General features: G+C 34.1%; 1 protein-coding gene across 1 annotated transcript in view; it reads left to right on the plus strand.

The window, feature by feature from the left end:
• Znrf2 (zinc and ring finger 2) overlaps positions 1 to 18,517 on the plus strand; it is a 92,551-nt gene that overhangs the window by 33,808 nt on the left and 40,226 nt on the right. Inside the window, exon 3 of the mRNA XM_048786305.1 lies at positions 14,398 to 14,493. Coding sequence (XP_048642262.1) covers positions 14,398 to 14,493 — 96 coding nt within the window. The remainder of the gene's footprint in view (positions 1 to 14,397; positions 14,494 to 18,517) is intronic.

Below are 18,517 nucleotides of genomic sequence, written 5' to 3' on the forward strand. Positions count from 1 at the left end.
AGTATAAGGCTGTAAGATTTTTTTTTTCTTTTTTTTTTTTTTTTTTTTTATTCCTTTGGAGTCATTAAATCCTTAAGGCTTAATGCTATATTTCATTCATTTGTGAATTTGCAGATTCAGGAGACGAGAATAAACATAAAAACAGGGAATTATCAACCCAGTATATGGCTAGCGTAATATTTAATGTAGATTTAATTCCTGGAAGAATAGAAAGTAATGAACACATATTAATGAGAAGTAGTTTCCAGAGTCAGCCATTATGAAGAAAGCCTTTGTTACACTAAATACAGGTGTGTTAAGAAAAGTAGATTTGGTTTTTAGTGTAGGAATAAGAAGCTTGCTTGTACATGGGAGTGAGTATGCCTTCTGCTAAACTTGAAAACTCTTATTGAACTTGCCCTTCAGTTCTAAATTAATTTTTGAGGTGATAAGTCATAAGGATTAAATTTTGTATTATTGTATTACAAAATACTGGCAGTATTGAGTAGTAGTATTTGTGTGCAGTTAAGTAGTGGGCAAAGTTTTATCTGTGTAGACAATACTGATAACCGTCAAGTACCCAATGGCTACACTAAAATTTTATTTTTTATTTTGTTATAGGGTCTCCCTAAATTTCTTAAGGCCTTTTGAAATTTCTGAGGCTGGCTTTGAACTTGCAGTCCATCTGTCTCACCTTCCCAAGACAGTGGGATTACAGGCATGCACCACTGAACCCCGCTAAAATTTTGATTTTAATTGTGATACTAAACTTAGTGTGTATTTAAACTTCATGATTATCTCTTCATGTGTTATGGTAGCTATAAAAAATTACTGACAGTAGCAGAAAATATACTGAAGATTTTAAGGTCCAAATTGCCAAAGGGTATTTTTAAAAATCCTATCAGATTTTCTGAGGTATATTAAGTATCTAAAAACAGTTGTTTAATTAAAAAAAAGTAGAATGAATGTATTTATCATAAGCACTAAGTATACATGTTTTGTGTATAATACTGTGTTAATATTTAGTATTTATAAAAAATCTTTACTGAAGAAAAACAATTACTTTTAATGGAAAACAGTAGAATATGTAAACTTAAAAAAAATTCCATTCTGGCTATGATTTAAAATTTTTGTTTTTATTTTTGTTCTTTCTATATTTCATATTGTTATAATGTTATACTGATAACATTTCGTTTATTAGTATGTTGTTATCTGGTTACTATATATTATAGGCTCACTCAAGTGTAAGTGATACAATTAGGATTGCAAAAGTATTTTGTAAATCGAATCCTGTAAGCTTAGAAAATGTAAATATTAGCCAGGTATGGTGGCCTACACTATAACCTCAGTGACTTGGGAAGTTTAGTCAGGAAGATCAAAAGTTCAAGGCCAGCCTGGGCAACTTAGTGAGAATCTGTCTCAAAATAAAAAGGGCTGGGGATGTAGTTCAGCAGCAAAGCACCATGGGGTTCAGTCTCCAGTACTACTGGGGGGGAAAAAAAAACAAGTGGTTTGCATAATATGTGCCTATAAGTTATTTGTGACCCATTATTTTTCTCTCAACTTTTTACAACAATTGCAACTAAAAAAGAGTCCCCCTCCCCTTTTGACAGTATAGATAAATAGGGGGAAAGTAATTAATAGGGGGTAGAAGAAGGAGAGGAAGGGAAGATACTGAGGACTGAATTAGATCACTATGTCAAAATGGATTCTACTACATCTATAAAAAGAACCAAACAACACCAACAAAAACTTGTTAAATTGGGGCTGTGGATGTAGCTCAGTGACAGAATGCTTGCTTTCTATGTGTAAGGCCCTGGTTTCAATCCTAGTTTGGGGTGGGGTGGTATTTGGGAGACTATAATTGTACCTGTATCTCTTGAGTGAGTTTTAAGTGTAATGAATTTGTTACCTGATTATTATACATTAAAAGCAGTTGTTTTGAGCCATGCATGTATGGCAGCTCAGGCCTGTAATCCCATTGTCTAGGGAGGCTAAGACAGGAGGATCACCAGTTCATAGCCACCCTCAGCAAAAACTAAGGTGCTAAGCAACTCAGTGAGACCCTGTCAAATTCATTTGAATTTTTAGAATATAGTTTTTGAAATAGCTAAAATATTACAAGACCATACACACATATGCACATATATATGAATGATAGGAATAATATGTATATTTTATGGGGATTATATGTGTACCTCATAGATAGAACTTAAAATTAAGCAGATGAACAATTATAAAACAATGTGCTCTGTACCCAAGTTGATATTCTGGTTCTGAACCATTCTGTGTTTGGTCATTTATTTTCTGCAACTAAGAGGAACTGGGAATGTGTGTGATTAGAAGCAAATTATTATAAAACTTTGAGCTTAAAATTGAGAGCTTTATCTGTGGCTGGTATAATATGTGCTTTAAGATAGTGTGTTAAACTACTATGGTTAAAGTTCATTGTAGTGATTATTTTGAAATCCATAGTTGTTAAAAAAAAACTTTTATTGCTTTTCATTTGACTTCTACAATATAATGTAAGGCCATGGCAAAACTAACATTGTGCTCACAGGCTGTGTATGAATCCACAGATTAGTGAGTGTTATATAGCTGTGTAGTGTCTTGGATGAAAAGTTATGATCCAGAGGTATATTTCTTCATCTAGTGTATAAATTTCCAGAGCAAATGCCTTAATTTCATATAACCCCAGCTGAGAGAAAACTCACAGAGCACAGGCTGTTGTCTTATTTATGAGTACTGTTGAAGTTTATTCTCATTCCCAAAGTGCCCTGCACATACAGTGTGTTAAGTTAATCAGCTTTTCATTGCTGTGACCAAAATACCTGACAAGAACAACTTAGAAGAGGGAAAGTTTACTTTGGCTAATGGCTTCAGAAGTCTGAAATCTGTTGCTCTGGTGAGGTAGAACAATCATGTACCTAGGTGAGGTAGAACAATCATGACTGAAGAGTGTGGCAGAGGAAAGCTGTTCAGATCATGGTGTCCAGGAAGCAGAAATAGAGTGGAGAGGGAGCCACCTGAAGATGAGCCCTTCTGGGGCACATCCCCAGTGTCCCACATCCTTTAGCCACACCCCAGCTACCAAAAAAAAAAAAGTTCATTTAAAGTAGGATGGACTGATTAGGTTACAGTTCTCATAGTCTCTTCATTTCACTTTGAACATTCCTGCATTGACACAGGAGCTTTTTGGGGAACACCTCATACTCAAAACATAATAGTTTCTAAAATTGTCCCTGAGAATGCAGAAGCGAAGTTAACCTTGGAGCCATTGTCCTATTCTATAGTGAGCTTGTTTTATATCAATGAAGAATAAAAAAACATTTAACCTTGGGCTGGGGATATAGCTCAGTTGGTAGAGTGCTTGCCTCACGTGCACAATGCCATGGGCTCAATCCCCAGCACCACCAAAACAACAACACAACAAACATTTAACCTCTCTGCCTTAGTCCTAAAGCAAAATACCTGAGGTTTGGTACTTTATAAAGAAAAACTGGTTATTTAACACAGTTTTGGAGGCAGAAAGTCCAAAATTGACCCCTACTGTTTGGCCTCTGATGAAGGTCTTATGATGGATGGTATAATATTGGCAGGAACATGTGTAGAAGAGATCACATGGCAAAACAGGAAGCCAAAGAGATTTGGGGACCAGGTTTGCTCTTTTTTTTTTTAAACAACTTACTTCTATAGGAACTAATTGGGGTCCTTCAAGAACTATAGTAATTCCTTCTGTGGCAGATAACCCCAGTGATCGATCACTTTCTACTGGGCCCCACCCCTTAAAGGTTCTCCCATCTTTCAAAGTATCACTTCTCCAAAGAACAAGTGTCTTATCACATAAACCTTTGGGGGACAAGCTCAAACCACAGCACTCCTGTGTCTGTCTTGTGCTGACTCAGCATCCTGCTGCTTTATCCTCTCTTCTACCCTAGTGGTTATGTGGGAGCATTTTCAAATTCCCTAGTGGCAGAAGACACTTAGTATATTAGATTTTATGAAACCCATTAATATTAGTTAAATCACTGATCCCTAAGTCCTTGTTCTATTACTGGCATATTCTTTAATTATAAATTAAGAACACCTTGTTAGTATTACCACATGAATTTAATTTAATTTTCTATGGGAACTGACCTGTCCCAAACTACCATGGTTTAAGTTGAGTCTTCTACTGTATATGTAGCTTTGGGCTCTTCAGTTCCAGTTCTTCAAGCTGATAAGAGCAATAACATTGTGTCCTATTTGATATTCATCTATAAGAGGGTTTAATCTAATTGACTCAACACAAATTTAAAAGAGAAATCTTGCTATTTGTTGGTTTTCCCAGGGATATACCCATGTGGGTCAAGACAACCTTTATTTTCTAATACAGCTATAGTTTCCAGTGTCAGAATTCTTTTCTATACATAATAGGAGCATGCACAAATTGCAGTTTCAGGGAACCCTTTTCTGTCAGTTGTCATCTACCATTAAGATCTTTTATAGTTATTATAATCTATTAGATTTGTAGGTTATAGATACAGTAGTCTAGACAGTAAATGAGATAGGATGAGGAACACAGAGTTCAGTTTAGTAAACAAAAGCAAGAAGTTGTCAGGTATGGTGTTGCAAGCCTTTAATCCCACTGGTTTGGAAGGCTGAGGCAGAGAATCTGAAGTTCAAAGCCAGCCTCAGCAAAAGGTGCTAAAGCAACCCAGTGAGACCCTGTCTCTAAATAAAATACACAAAAAGGGAAGTTAGTATCTAAAGTGTTATTTTTAGTGAATGTGCTACAGACATAAAAATTTATGCATGCACTTCTTGGGTATGAGTTTAACAATGGCTATAATTTTTTTTTTCATTTGTGGAGGCAATTACTGAATCTCAAATACTTAATTTCTCTGGGTTTCTAAATATTTCTGTAAGTATGGGAAGTACATTTGTTAAAATGTCCAGGATTTAATTCTAGTATCGATTTTGATTCACTCATGGCATATCTAGTATATAATGTTTGCTTATCCTAGCTTTCATTTTATTGATACTTGCCAACATTCACAAGAAATATCTCTTCTTGAAAACATTCTTGGAATAGGCTCCCCCTATGATGGTTGCATGATTATATAATGTTTTTATATATAAAGTGTTATAAATTATTTGTTATAAATACCTATGGAAGAGGTCTGATAGAGGGGAGGCTGAAGAATATAATAAAAAGAGTCCTAGTTATGGCTCTGCAGTTGAGTAGTTTTATGACTTCTTGCAAGCATTATTACCTCTCTGGGTTTTCTTATCTCTAAAATAAGATTAGAGTAGATGCTCCCTAAGGACCCACCTATTCTCATTCTCATGAAGTTGAGTCATGGAGTGGGAGTAATTGCTGTGAGCATAGAAAGTAGCTCTTTTTGGAAAACAGAGCATTGTTAAATATAAAGCATTTAAAAATAATCCCACAAGTGTTTCTGCTTTGCTCTGTTCTGTTTCTCATCAGAGGAGAAAAGAAGAAAATGAAATTACTTTTTTTTTAAGTATAAAGAAACCTTTGAGGGCATGTTTAAATGACTATTGTAAGACTTTTAATGAATCATTTCAGCTTGCTGATATTTAACTGTGAAAAAATAGGGTTTCTTTGGATAGTCTTTCATTCATTCCAATATTCAAATGCCTACCGTGTATCAAAATAGTTATACTAATGACTTTGAGACTATACAAAATAAATCAGACCAAATTTTCACTTAGAATTATTCATTTCTTTTTTCCCTTCTCTTCAGAAGAGGTAGAAATGAGTAGATGGTAGAAAATGATGATTTCCTCGTAGACTTAAAATATGGTCATGACATTCCAAGTATGTTTTTTAAACAAGTTGGTATATAATAGTTTTGTAAGCTCCCTCAGGGTTGCTTTGGGTGATGACTAGAGAATTAGATATTTGATAAAAATGCTTAATGAACAAGAATAAAATTTAATATGCAAGCCAAGCGCAGTAGCACACACCTGTAATCCTAGTGGTTCTGGAGGCTGAGGCAGGAGGACATGAGTTCAAAGACAGCCTCAGCAAAAGCAAGGTGCTAAGCTTTAAATAAAAAACAAAATAAAATAAAATCTCTAAATAAAAAAAACAAAATAGGGCTGGGGATGTGGCTCAGTGGTCAAGTGCCCCTGAGTTCAATCCCTGGTGCCTTAAAAAAAAAAATTAATATGCCACCTTGTTTTGGAATGTATTCTGCTACACTGTATTGTTGGAACTTTTGCTGTCTTACTGTTTTCATTTTGTTGAGAGAGATTTTTGTCTTTTAATAAGTAGCTGTCACTTTAAAACAGTATAGGTTTCTCCTTTGGCCTCTTGAGCATTTTTTTCCTTTTCAGTTCTACTTATTAAAACCATGACAGTGAACAGGGGATTTAGCTCAGTGCTAAAGTGTTTGAGAGCACATGAGAGGCCTTGAATTTACAACGTGCACACACACAAAAGGAAAACAAACAAACAAAAAATACTATGATAGTTCCAGAGAAAAGACAGATAATATGAAACTGCTCTTATCTGTTTATTTAGGTTAGTTAACTTGCATATTCTGGAGAAGTTTTTTTTTAAAAAGATAACTCTGTATTTGCCAAATTTGGAACAGGTCCAATCAGCAAGTGATGTATGTCTGCTCAGTTTAGAATCCAGATCTTTAGATGTGCATTATGTATTACATACTCTAAAAAACTTTACTTACAAAAGTTAATTTATTTACCTTTATTGGTATGTTTAAAACAACTTTACCTTTAAAATGAATTTGAAAAAAAAATAGCTCATTCTTATGAACAATGCTTAGGGCTCTGTTGATTGTCAAATTATGGTTATTGGTAATTAGAATTCCGTAATCTGCTTTAATTGTACCACTCTTGCCTCTGTAGAACTCAGGACAACTATATAATTTGTTTTTGCATCCATTTAGATATTTATTCATTGTTGATTTATATAGGTCTAGTCTGATGGGCAAGGTGAATAAAGTATTTAGAAGAATTTCTGTCTCACAGGTATTCTCAGACTTGTTAGGATCTATATAGAAGAAATATTAATGACATCAAATGAGAATTATTAATAAAAGAAATATAGTAGGTCAGAGAAGGACATTCTCGTTTTGAGTTCTCTTAAAGATTTCACTAAGATGGTGAGTCATGATCTGGGCTTGAGTGACAATAGATTGTCAGTATACCTGTTTTTCTTATTTTTATTAACAATCAAGAGCAGAGGCAAAAAGGGTTTAATGGGTGATGTGTTCTTTTGGAGGAAAAGGATTAAATGGTTTTACCAGATTTGTAGTTGGATAATAATAGGAGGTAATATGAAAAGCTCAGCGTGAGAAAAGATCGTGTGTACATGTGTAATAACGTAAGATGCTCTTTGAGCCAGGATGCTGTGGCAGAAATCTTGAAGGCTGAGCAGTTATAAGAGCTGAGTTACATCACTTTTGATTTCTTTCTACTTAGACCTATATTCTCTTTAAGTGAGCAGCTTAATCAAGAGAGTCTTTTGCTTATAAATCTTTAATTCCATTATTAGAAAATGGAAATGGCGACTACCATACCTGAGGAATTCTGTATTACTAGTATAGTACTGTGTTACAGTATTAAATATTGTCAAGCATAGAAGAAACACAAAGGGAGACAATGATTAAAGCTTGTTTTGGAGTGGAGCATTAGAGAAAGATTCCTGGAGAAAAGTGGCACCTTAGCGGGATCTGGGTGCCAATCAAGAGTCCTTTAGATCAGGCATGATGGTACACACTCTTATCATCCCAGCAGGTTGGGAGGCTAAGGCAGGAGGTCACAGGTTTGAAGGAAGCCTGGGAAACAGAGTAAAAAAGGGCTGAATATGTAACTCAGTGGTAGAGCACCCCTGGGTTGAATCCCCTGTACCAACCCACTCCCACATTTCTGATTTTTTGTTGTTTTGATTCATCTTGTCATTGTGTCCTAAGTCTTTGAGGATATAAATTTCGCAGTTCCCATTTATTTTTCCTTCTGAGAGTTCTGAAAGGCTCCCCTTGCCTAGTGTGTCTCCAGTAAAGATTAAATGTTATTCTGTGAATAATTCCTGAGGTTTCCTTTTTCCCTCCTTCTCTTCACTTTTCCTCTTCCAACCTGGACTAAATACTTCTAGATCTGCCACATATTTAGCACCTAAGGACTTCCCTTCACCTCTCTCCTGTGAGGGATCTATTTGCTCTCCTGTTTTAATGGAGTACGTGTTCTAGAAGTCTCTTGAAAAGTGTGCATTAAAGATCTGTCTGGAAAAAAATGTATGTATCAAGTGTGAGTATGTAATAGTTTAGGTACATAATCCAAATGAAATGTTTCCTTTTGGAATTTTTGAAGTTATTGTTTCACTTGTCTTTCTGTGACATTGTGTTAATGTTGAAAAGACCAGTGCCATTTTGATTCTGAAGAATAGTTTCACCTAAACTCCCCAAAAGTAGTGATATCATTAAAGACAAAAATTTAAAAAGGTCTGGGACACTATTTTAGATATTTTGCTTTGATCTTTTGAAAATATTTAATAGATTTTTTAAAATCTCTAATGCTTTGTTTTTTCATAGTAATGTAACTTTACATTTTATATGGCTTTTTATTTTCATTTGTTTCTTTTACATTCTTTGAGTCTACATACTTATGAACTTTAGTCTAGAAAAATGTTACATTATGTCTTTATAGTTTCTTCTTTTCTCAGTTTCTCCATTTTTTGGTTGGATATTAGACCAGCTGGATTGACCTTCTGATTTTTATTATCTACTGTCTTTGACTTCTGGTTCTGCTTCTTAGGAGTTAGAAATGCTGTGTAGAGTAATAGTTAAGGATTTGGGCTCTGAAGCCAGAAAGTCTGCTTGAATTCTGTTTTGACAATTTTCTAGATAAATGATTGGTTACTTATCCATCTGTAAAATGCTTGTACCTAGTTCAGAGGATGTAAAGGTAAATTAAATAGTTTGTTCAAAGTATTTAAATGATTTCCTGCTATATAGTAGATGTTAATTATTAACATTTGGCATTATTACCTCAAGTAGTTCTTTTACCTTTCTACATAAATCTTTAATTTTGATCGAATTTCTAATTTTCAAGTGCTTTCTTTTGGTTCTCTTATTATTTTATAGTTTCCTGTTCTTGTTTCTTCGATGCAGTATATCTTTAATTATTGGGATAATTAAGGAAATTGGAAAAATTCTTTGATGTATGGAAACCAAAGCAAGTAAATAGAAGCAATCAAATAAATAGAAACAAAAGCCCCCAATAAATAGAAATCTTATAATATTTGGGACCAGTAGTTGGCACTATTGAAATTTTCTACTGCTGCATGCATTGACTTTTATTATAGTTTTTCTGAGAGTTCTGAAAGGCTCCCCTTGCCTAGTGTGTCTAACTGTTTTATTGTCTCTTTTGTGTGTTAAAGGTTTTTCCAAATTTATTTACAATTATGTTCAGATTATATTTGGCAAGAATATACATGGGTATATTACATCCTCAGTGCATTACATCAGAGAGCACATCATGTCAATTTTCCCTTTTGTTGAACATTTATTTAAGTGATTACAAGTCATTTTTTCTGTTGTAATAGTACCTTAGTTTAAGCGATTATTGGATTAGTATTTTTAGAATGTCTAATTATCCATATGTACTTTTACATTCTTTTAAAACTTAATATATTAAAATCTGTGCATTATTTTGATTCTCAAATCGCCCAAATTTGGCCAAGAAGGAACCCTTTTAAACTGTCACAACAAGATATTGTAATTTCCCTGTCCTGGACCTAAAACTACCATTTCCCCAAGGAACTCAGGTTCTTTTTTGTGGAGGAATGATGATACAGAAACCTAGGGCTAGATGCTGGGGCTGCTTATTGATACTGGGTTGTCATTACTGCTGGGCCCTTTTTAGTGGATAGAGCGTGTTTTTCCTTGCAGTCTGTTTGATATCATTTGTTGTTTTGTAATTTAGGGTATGGATTTTTCCCTCAATCATTGGTGATTTGTTTTTATATTTAATTTCAAATCATTAATATTGTTCAAAAATCAAAAGCTTTATTGAAAGGTATATTCAGAGTATCTTCTTACCTATGTCTTGCCATTCTCACCTCCTATGGATAATTGCATTTTAATCCAATTTTGAAGTGTATGCTTTGTTTTTCTTCCAGATGTACACACACACATATTTGAATTCTTATTTACCCTTTCTTACACAGTTGCTAACATAGTATGTTACTTAATATATCCTGGATATCACTCCATTTCAGTTCATAGAGATCTTTATTTCTTTTTCACACATTTCCTTTTTTGGATATACCAGATTCACTAAATCTCATGTGTGATCAAATAAATTGTTTCCAATATTGTACTATTTCAAATAGTGTCACAGTAAATTACTTTTTTTTTTTAAATGTTGGGGTTCTACTTTCTTGGTGGGTTCTTAGAACTAAATCAGAAGAAAAAACAATTTTGATTGATATTGCCCAATTACCTTTCTATAGACATTGTACAATTTTACAATCCTGCCAGCAGCATATGCTTATTTACTCATAGCCACATCAACGGTGTGTTATCAAACTTTTGAGTTTTCACTAATCTAATGAGAAATGGTATCTCTGTAAAATAGAGCCCAAGTCTAGAAAGCTGTTTTGTGTCTACAGAGAACCACCTGGATTTCTAGTTAAATACAGTGAGTTAAACATCTGTGTTTCTCTCTCCTCTCTCCTAAGTCACTAACATGAGAATAAAGAAATGCAAAGAACTTGAAAGTGTTTTTTGTTCTTTAATCAAGTGCTGTGCAGTTTTTCATTTAAGTGTCATTTGCATATATTTTTGGTAAAATATCTTTTTAGAACTTTTGCCCGTTTTTCTAACAGTTTTGATTTTTATTTTTCTTCAATTTTAAGTGTTTTGGTGTGTTTGTATATATGTACTAGATATTGAACTTAGTAAGGGGCACTGAGCCACATCCCTAGCCCTATTTTGTATTTTATTTAGAGACAGGGTCTCACTAAGTTGCTTAGCACCTTGCTTTTGCTGAGGCTGTCTTTGAACTCGTCATGAACCTGCCTCAGCCTCTCGAGGTGCTGGGATTACAGGCCTGTGCCACCACACCTGGCCTCTTTTTGTTTTTGATATATATTACAAAAATTTTTGTCATTTGTCTTTTGGATTTGGTTTTGATTAATTTCACCGTGATTAATCTTTTCCTCTTTATTGCATGGTGCTATAGAGAAAGACCTTAAAAAGTTAATTGGAAGTTTTATATGCAAGACTAAGGCTTACAATAGGCAAGAATCTTTGATGTTTCATTTGACTTAAGAATCTATCATATTCTTAATGGGTAGAGATAGAGAAGGACTTTTTTCAGTGGCCAGGTGTGTGTGTGTGTGTGTGTGTGTGTGTGTGTGTGTGTGTTTTGCTAGGGATTGAACTCAGGGCCTTGTGTATGCAAGGCAAGCACTCTACCAACTGAGCTATATTTTCTTCCTGCCCATTGCCATGCCTGGTATCCTCAGTTATATATCTTTCTTGGTTCATTTTTCTACAATAAACCTCTGTTCTCTTGTTCTGGTAGGAGAATAGTAGTTGCTTGCCTGGATGTCATGGATTGGGAGCCTGAAGATCTGTGGGTTTTTTTTTTTTTTTTTTTAAACTTGTAGATAGACACAGTACCTTTATTTTTATGTGGTGTTGAGCATCAAACCCAGTGCCTTACCTCATGTGTGGTAGACAAGCGCTTTACCACTGAACTACAGCCCCAGCCCTAAGGGTCTGTTTGTATCATCATTACCTAAAGAGTTATGGAGCTATGGATTCCGTAGTGAGAATTTATTTACTTTTTTCAGCATTCAGGTTATCCATTTTCTCAGTCCTATTTATTTGTTCATGAGTTTTTTTAATTTTCTGTTTTGCTGCTGACTTTCCTTAAGTTCTTTTTCTAGAATTTTATTCCTTGTCACTTTAGTGGGTTTTGGGGAGAGGAGAGACACGATGTTTAAATTCACATTGTAAATTCCAGTAGTTTTTTTGTATATACTGTTTTTCCTCCATAGGGTTGCTGGATGATCTCAGTGAAGCTTTTTATAATGTACATTTATTTAATGATTTAGGGTTTGTGTGTCATTACTCAGATAATTCTGATCAGTAGTTCTGACATTGTTCACCTCTGTCCCTGTTTTATGCCCTGTTTAACCTCAAAAGCAGCAAGTTTTTAAATTTCCAAGGAAAAAAGATTGTTGGTCCTTGAAATTTAGTTGCTGCTTTGAGGGCCTCTTTGCCTTCTCCAAAGTTGATCAAATTTCATTGTATCTGATGTAGTCTGTGGTAGGCAATTACTAATTTTTTGTAGTTTGATTTTTTTTTAAATGAATCCTCCTCCCCCACTTTTCATTATGGTGGTTTTCAGGAAGTTGAAGTAAAACATTTCTTTTCAAATGTAATTAATATGGGGTTTTACTAATATTTTTTTATATGTGGACACAATATCTTTGTTTATTTTTATTTATTTTTTAATGTGGTACTGAGGATCAAACCTAGTGCCTCACACTTGTGAAGGAAGCACTCTGCCACTGAGCCACAACCCCAGCCCTTAATATGATTTTTAAAATGTTGTTCAAAAGCATATATTTCATTTTTGAAATTGAATACTTGGATGAGAAGCTATGCTAAAACCTTTTCTCAAATCCTTATAAAGTTCTGTATGAGATTATGGTTGTGGTCTAACTCATTTGGTTGCCATTATCACGTCACCTTTGAAAGAAGATGGTCCCTGAACCTAGAGAGCTGCAGAATGCCCTTTCACTACTGGTTATATTAGTTGTCTCTAACAGTGCTGCTCCTCCTTCCCTCTGTGTGTTTGCTCCAGGATCTCCCATGTGGATCCTTTCCCATGCTTGCCTATAGTTTCTTTTCCCTTATAAGTCCAGTTTACACACAAGTCAATAAGAGACACTCCACTCTCTCTTGCCTACTGACTTTTCTGCTACTGCTTTTTACTATTGACTAGTATAGTCTCTCACTGTTTCTTAGGCTGATTCAATCAGTTTTTCTTGGAACTCTTTTTGTTTCACTCCTCATTTGTCCCTAGCCAAACTACAAATTGGGATTATATTCCAGCTCTGCTCAAGCGTCTTACGGTGTTGGGGTGGAGAGTGTCGGGAGAATAGTGAGACAGTAGGGAAACATGATGACTGCCTAAGCAGTAAGGAATCAGGGGACGAGACAGTTTTCTTTGGTAAGTAAGGTAGTAGAATAAAACTGACTAATGACCGATTGTCTCCTTTAGTAGGTTTATTTTTAATGGAGTACTTCAGGCAAATATTTAGTAGTTAAAACTAATAATTGTGGGAGATGAACTAATATTTAATTTGTCAAAATTGACAACAAAAATGTGCCCTGGCTTGATGCTGTTGTTACTTGTGTTATGACTTTAGTAACAGTATGGTGAAAAGACCACTTGATACTGTTTTTTTGTTATTATAATGAAATACCCAAGGCTGAGTAACTTTATTTATTCTTCATGTTATTTATTCTTTTTAGATGTACATGAGTATATTTTGACATATTTTTATAAATATGGGTCTGGTAACTTTAGAAAAGTGGTTTCTTTAGCCCATGGTTGTGGAGGTCAAGGGCATGGTACTGGCTGGTATTAGTGTGGCTCTGGTGAAGGCCTCACAGTGGCAAGGAGGGATCACATCATCAGACAGGAGGAAGCTAGAGAGCCAGTAAGAGGTTAGGCTCAGACTTTTATAACCCTAGAATTCCATTAGAACTACTTTAATCCCTTCTGAGGGCATGCCACCAGTGATCTAAAGACCACCCACAAGGCCCCACTTTTTTAGGGTCCCATCCCCTCTTTACCACATGGGGATGAAACTTCCAACACAGGAAATCTTGGGGGACTTACTCATATTCTAGCCAAACCATAGCAACTACTAATGTAGATGTCAATGAGAGGAGTCTTAGATTGTAGGCTGTTTTTGCTGTTCTGAAAGCCTTCACATTCTTCCTTATAAGTTCTAAAAATATTGAGTAGTTTCTAAGGTCCTGTGAGACTGTAAAAACTTGTGACTCTGTGTACCTTTTCAGGTTGGGAAAGGTAATTTTCACTAAGATGGTCGTATTGGAAAGCTACTATAAAATGAAATTATATGTGTCGATAGATTAATGCAAGAAATTAGAAACATGAGAATTACTGGACCAGAACATTAGGAAGAGTGAGAATTCTCATTTGAACCTGTTTCTTTTTTTTTAATGATAGGATGATTTTAATAAACTAATTTAAATATGGTCACAAACTTTTCTCACTAAATTGTACACAAGTACTATAATGCATTATTGTGTGATATTGAAGTTTGAGATGCTTTTTAAAAATCATAGTTGGATTATTAAGAATAGTCAAGTGACTTGGGTTTCTTTTATTTTTTAGGATTTAAGTGCCCTGTATGCTCAAAATTTGTACCCTCTGATGAAATGGATTTGCACCTTGTGATGTGTTTAACAAAGCCAAGAATAACCTATAATGGTAAGTCCACTGTCCTAATAATTTTAAATCGAATTACCTTACATTTTGTAAATTTCGTGTTTTCAGTAAAATTTAGATGGTAGGAAGGCCCTTGTGCCCTCTGCTAGACCATTAGTCATTCTGAGCTGTTCTCAGGGACCCTTCTCTCAAAAAATTACTGAGAATTTTAGAGAGCTTTTGTTTACTAGGTTATATATGTCAATGTTTGGCATATTAGGAATTAACAGAATTAACCTTTTTTTTACTTAATTCAAGCATTAAATGTAATTATGTTGACATAATTTTTAAGTGAAAAAAGGTAAATTTTCTAAGTCAAAAAATATTTAATGACTAGAGTGACATTTACATCTTACATCTTTGCAAACTGTGATGTCTGGCTTGATGACAAAGAATTCTCAATATCTTTTCTACATTCAGTTTGTTGTGATATGACACTTCATGTGTCTTCTGGATACTTCCATTGTTACAGAGACAATGGGAATGAAAAAGGCAAATAATGGTTTAGTGTTAATATAAAAATTGTTTTTTACCTTCTAAAACTAAAAAGAATCTCAAAGACTCCCTTAGTTCCCTTACTCCAGAAAATTCTTTTGGGAACTTCTACACTGAAATAAAATATTTCAGGTCAAGCCTAAGTAATAAGTAGTTTTCGAAATGACCATTTTTCTAAAGTAAGCATGCATGGATGAAATTGCAGCTTTTTTCTTAATTATTTAAAGTATATGATAAACAAAGGATACGTATTTAGGAATACAGAATAAAAGGTTGTAAGTATAGTAAATAGATGGCTAAATGGAAGAAAAAAAGGAATGAAATAGAGATGAACTCCACTTATACCATGCATTTACATCTGTTTCTGTCTTTGTCTCCAAAACATTTCTATTCTGCAAGTCCTGAGGGTAGTTGGCACTTTAGTTAGGTCTGGTGCTTTAGACTGTGCTATTCTTTCTGGACCAAAATCCCTAGCTATTTATTTAGTATCTAGGAGAGATCTTACGTATAGTCTTGGCATACTTTGAAATAAACGTTGGGAAAAAAATCAAGTAGTTTTTTCATAATAAATTGACTAAGAGAAAAGTGAAAGTTCTTCCCCTCAAAATTTTATAAACCGAAAAATTCAGAAGAAAAATTTTAGATGTAAAATTTGGTTTGAAATAAGTCAATAGAATATTAATCAACAGTGAAGCTAGTTGAAGGATGGACTGGATGCTACAAGTATCTTTTGAGCATCTATTATGTATAAGGTATGTGTTAGGAAGTAGGACTATAACAATGAATAAATTAGGGGTGGAGCTTATAGTGTCACTGATTTCTCTGAGCTAAAATTTATTGGTTATTTAAAGGTATTACATGAAAAACATAGTAAGTGTACAAGCAGTTTACTAATCAGGAGATTTCTGAGGTAACTGAAATCTTGGGAAAGGTAGAATTTAATATTGAAATGAACATATTACTTTGGATTGGTGTTTAGAGATTGTTTAGGAATCGGTACCTGCCATACCTCAAAGTTAGTGTTCCAGCCACACTATTATAGTGATGACAGTAGAATATTCTTTCCCATTCATTTGCCAATGAAAATGGCTTTTACAGTTATTTTGTGTAGTAAATGTTCCTATTGGTAATATCCTAACCTTCTTACATTATGAAATTGAATTGGCTATTTTGCATAATTAGTTAAAATTCTGTTACTTAAGAAAAAAAATACTCAAATTCATAGTTTGAGGCTAAAAATGGGCTTGTTTCCAATACTTGCTCCATTATCCTTTCATTACACTCCATAATTAAGTTTACTACAAGTGTCTGGGTTGAGGGTGTAGCTTAATGGTAGAGCATTTACCTAGTATGCCTGACGTCAGCTTGGGGTTCAATACTCAGCACGGTAGTCAATCAATAAACATACTTAAACATACTTAAAGTTTAAGCCTTGAATCGAAAAAGTACAATAAAGTATTTGCACACTTTCTTTCTGTAAATCTAGAATACAGTCTTCTTAGGTGTTGGTATTTAACAGTTTTTTAATTTTCAAATTTTCTATGTTCAAGTCATTAAATTTTCTGCTAGATTGGTGTCTCAAAGAACCCATATATAACTTTCTGCTTGGGGATACTGTAAACCAAAGGTTAAAGTTTTAAGTATTTAGTAGTTTTCCAAAATCTAAAATTAGTAAACAACATGAGAAAAATTAATGAAGTTTCAGCCATTCTTAATGTAGCGAGGCTTGAATCTTTAAAAATTTTTATTAATATTAAACTATATAAACATTCGCATGTTCCGTAAAATTTATATGTAGTTTTTGAAGTTTTAAAACTAACTCTTGGATGATGGCTTTGTATGAGTAATGGAAGTGAAAAGAAGCTTTTACTGGACTGATTTGGAGGGTCATAGAAAGGTGGCAGATTAGTAAAATGCCTCTGTACTATGGGGAAACTTTGTTTTAAGGGCAGATCCCCTAGACTGCCATTTATAGCAGTGCTGAATCTGTGTGAAAACTAGCCTCTTTAAAGTCTAACCAAGGTATCTAGTATTATGAAATTTAGAGCAAGGTGAGTCAAGGAATCTCTGAAGCTGAATCTTTTTAGTCACCTGGACCTAAGCTTAAAGTTTTATATTTGAATTCCTAAATGTTGATTCCCAGTCAGATTGATTGGACCTCTAAATTATATTAATTCTCAAAAAGAAATTTTTTTCAGCATAATGCTATTAACTTATATCTTTCTATAGCCTTTCCTGAAGTAGCTAGACCTGACATTTTGAAATTTATTTGTGAATTGGGTATTAATTTAAATGTCTATAAACATTCACAACAAGGAGAGTAGTTGGGCTGGTTTCAATCTGGATGTGTTTATAGACACATTTCTGAATAGAAAGAGTTGGTAATTTGGAGTTTTAAAAATGCATTCTCACTTTAAATTGATAATTAAAATCAAATTTAAATTGATTATTTAAATATTATTTTGATTTTCAGATTAGCCCACAACAACTTTCTTATTAAATGTATAGTATGTCGGGCCAGGTTGAGGCTCAGTGGTAGAGCGCTTGCCTAGTACGTGTGAGGCACTGGGTTCGATCCCCAACACCATACAAAAATAAAAAAAAAATAAATAAAGGTATGTGTTCTCTACAACTAAAAATAAAAATAAAAAATTCATAGTATGTTTGTGAACACCCAGATCCTAGTATCCAAAGAAGAAAATTGGGTAGCTAAGTGGAAATTGTCAGGGCTTAGGAAGCTGGCTCAGCAGAGCTTCAGGTAGGAGGCCCAGGGCAATTGTGGCAGGAAAGGATCCTGAACGATTGGGTAATGTTACTTACTGGAAGTGGTATTTTGGTAGGAATGAAAAAAATGTGTAAATGCCTCAGTGAATATCAACATTATATTGCCCTTATATCAAGTCAGATACTGCCTATTTTTATTTATTTTTCTCCCTCTTTCATGTGTTTCATTGTTTTGTTTATGGACCTAGTAATTTCTTGTATACTCAGTGACTGATATAAATATTATGAGTATTGATTGAGTCTTGATTTCCTTGTTCAACATCTTCAAAAATAATTCAAAACAAATCAAAAAATGAATTAAATATTAGCAGATTCTTAGTCCTGATTTTATTGAGCTTCAAAATTCATGGATCATGGTATATTTTATATCATCATAAGTTCAATTTTTACTTTAGAAATCTGTGATTAAATGCAGTAAGATTATTTTTATTTATTTATTTATTTATTTTTATTGGTTGTTCAAAACATTACAAAGCTCATGACATATCATCTTCCATACATTTGATTCAAGTGGGTTATGAACTCCCATTTTTTACCCCAAATACAAGTTGCAGAATCACATCGGTTACACATCCACATTTTTACATAATACCATATTAATGACTGTTGTATTCTGCTACCTTTCCTATCCCCTACTATCCCCTCTCCCCTTCCCTCTCATCTTCCCTCTCTACCCCATCTGCTGTTGTTTTAATTCTCTCTGTTGTTTTTTTTTTCCCCCTTTCCCCTCACAAACTCTTATATGTAA

The sequence above is a fragment of the Marmota marmota genome, unplaced genomic scaffold (genome assembly GCF_001458135.2).
Source record: "Marmota marmota marmota unplaced genomic scaffold, marMar, whole genome shotgun sequence".
NCBI lineage: Eukaryota > Metazoa > Chordata > Mammalia > Rodentia > Sciuridae > Marmota > Marmota marmota.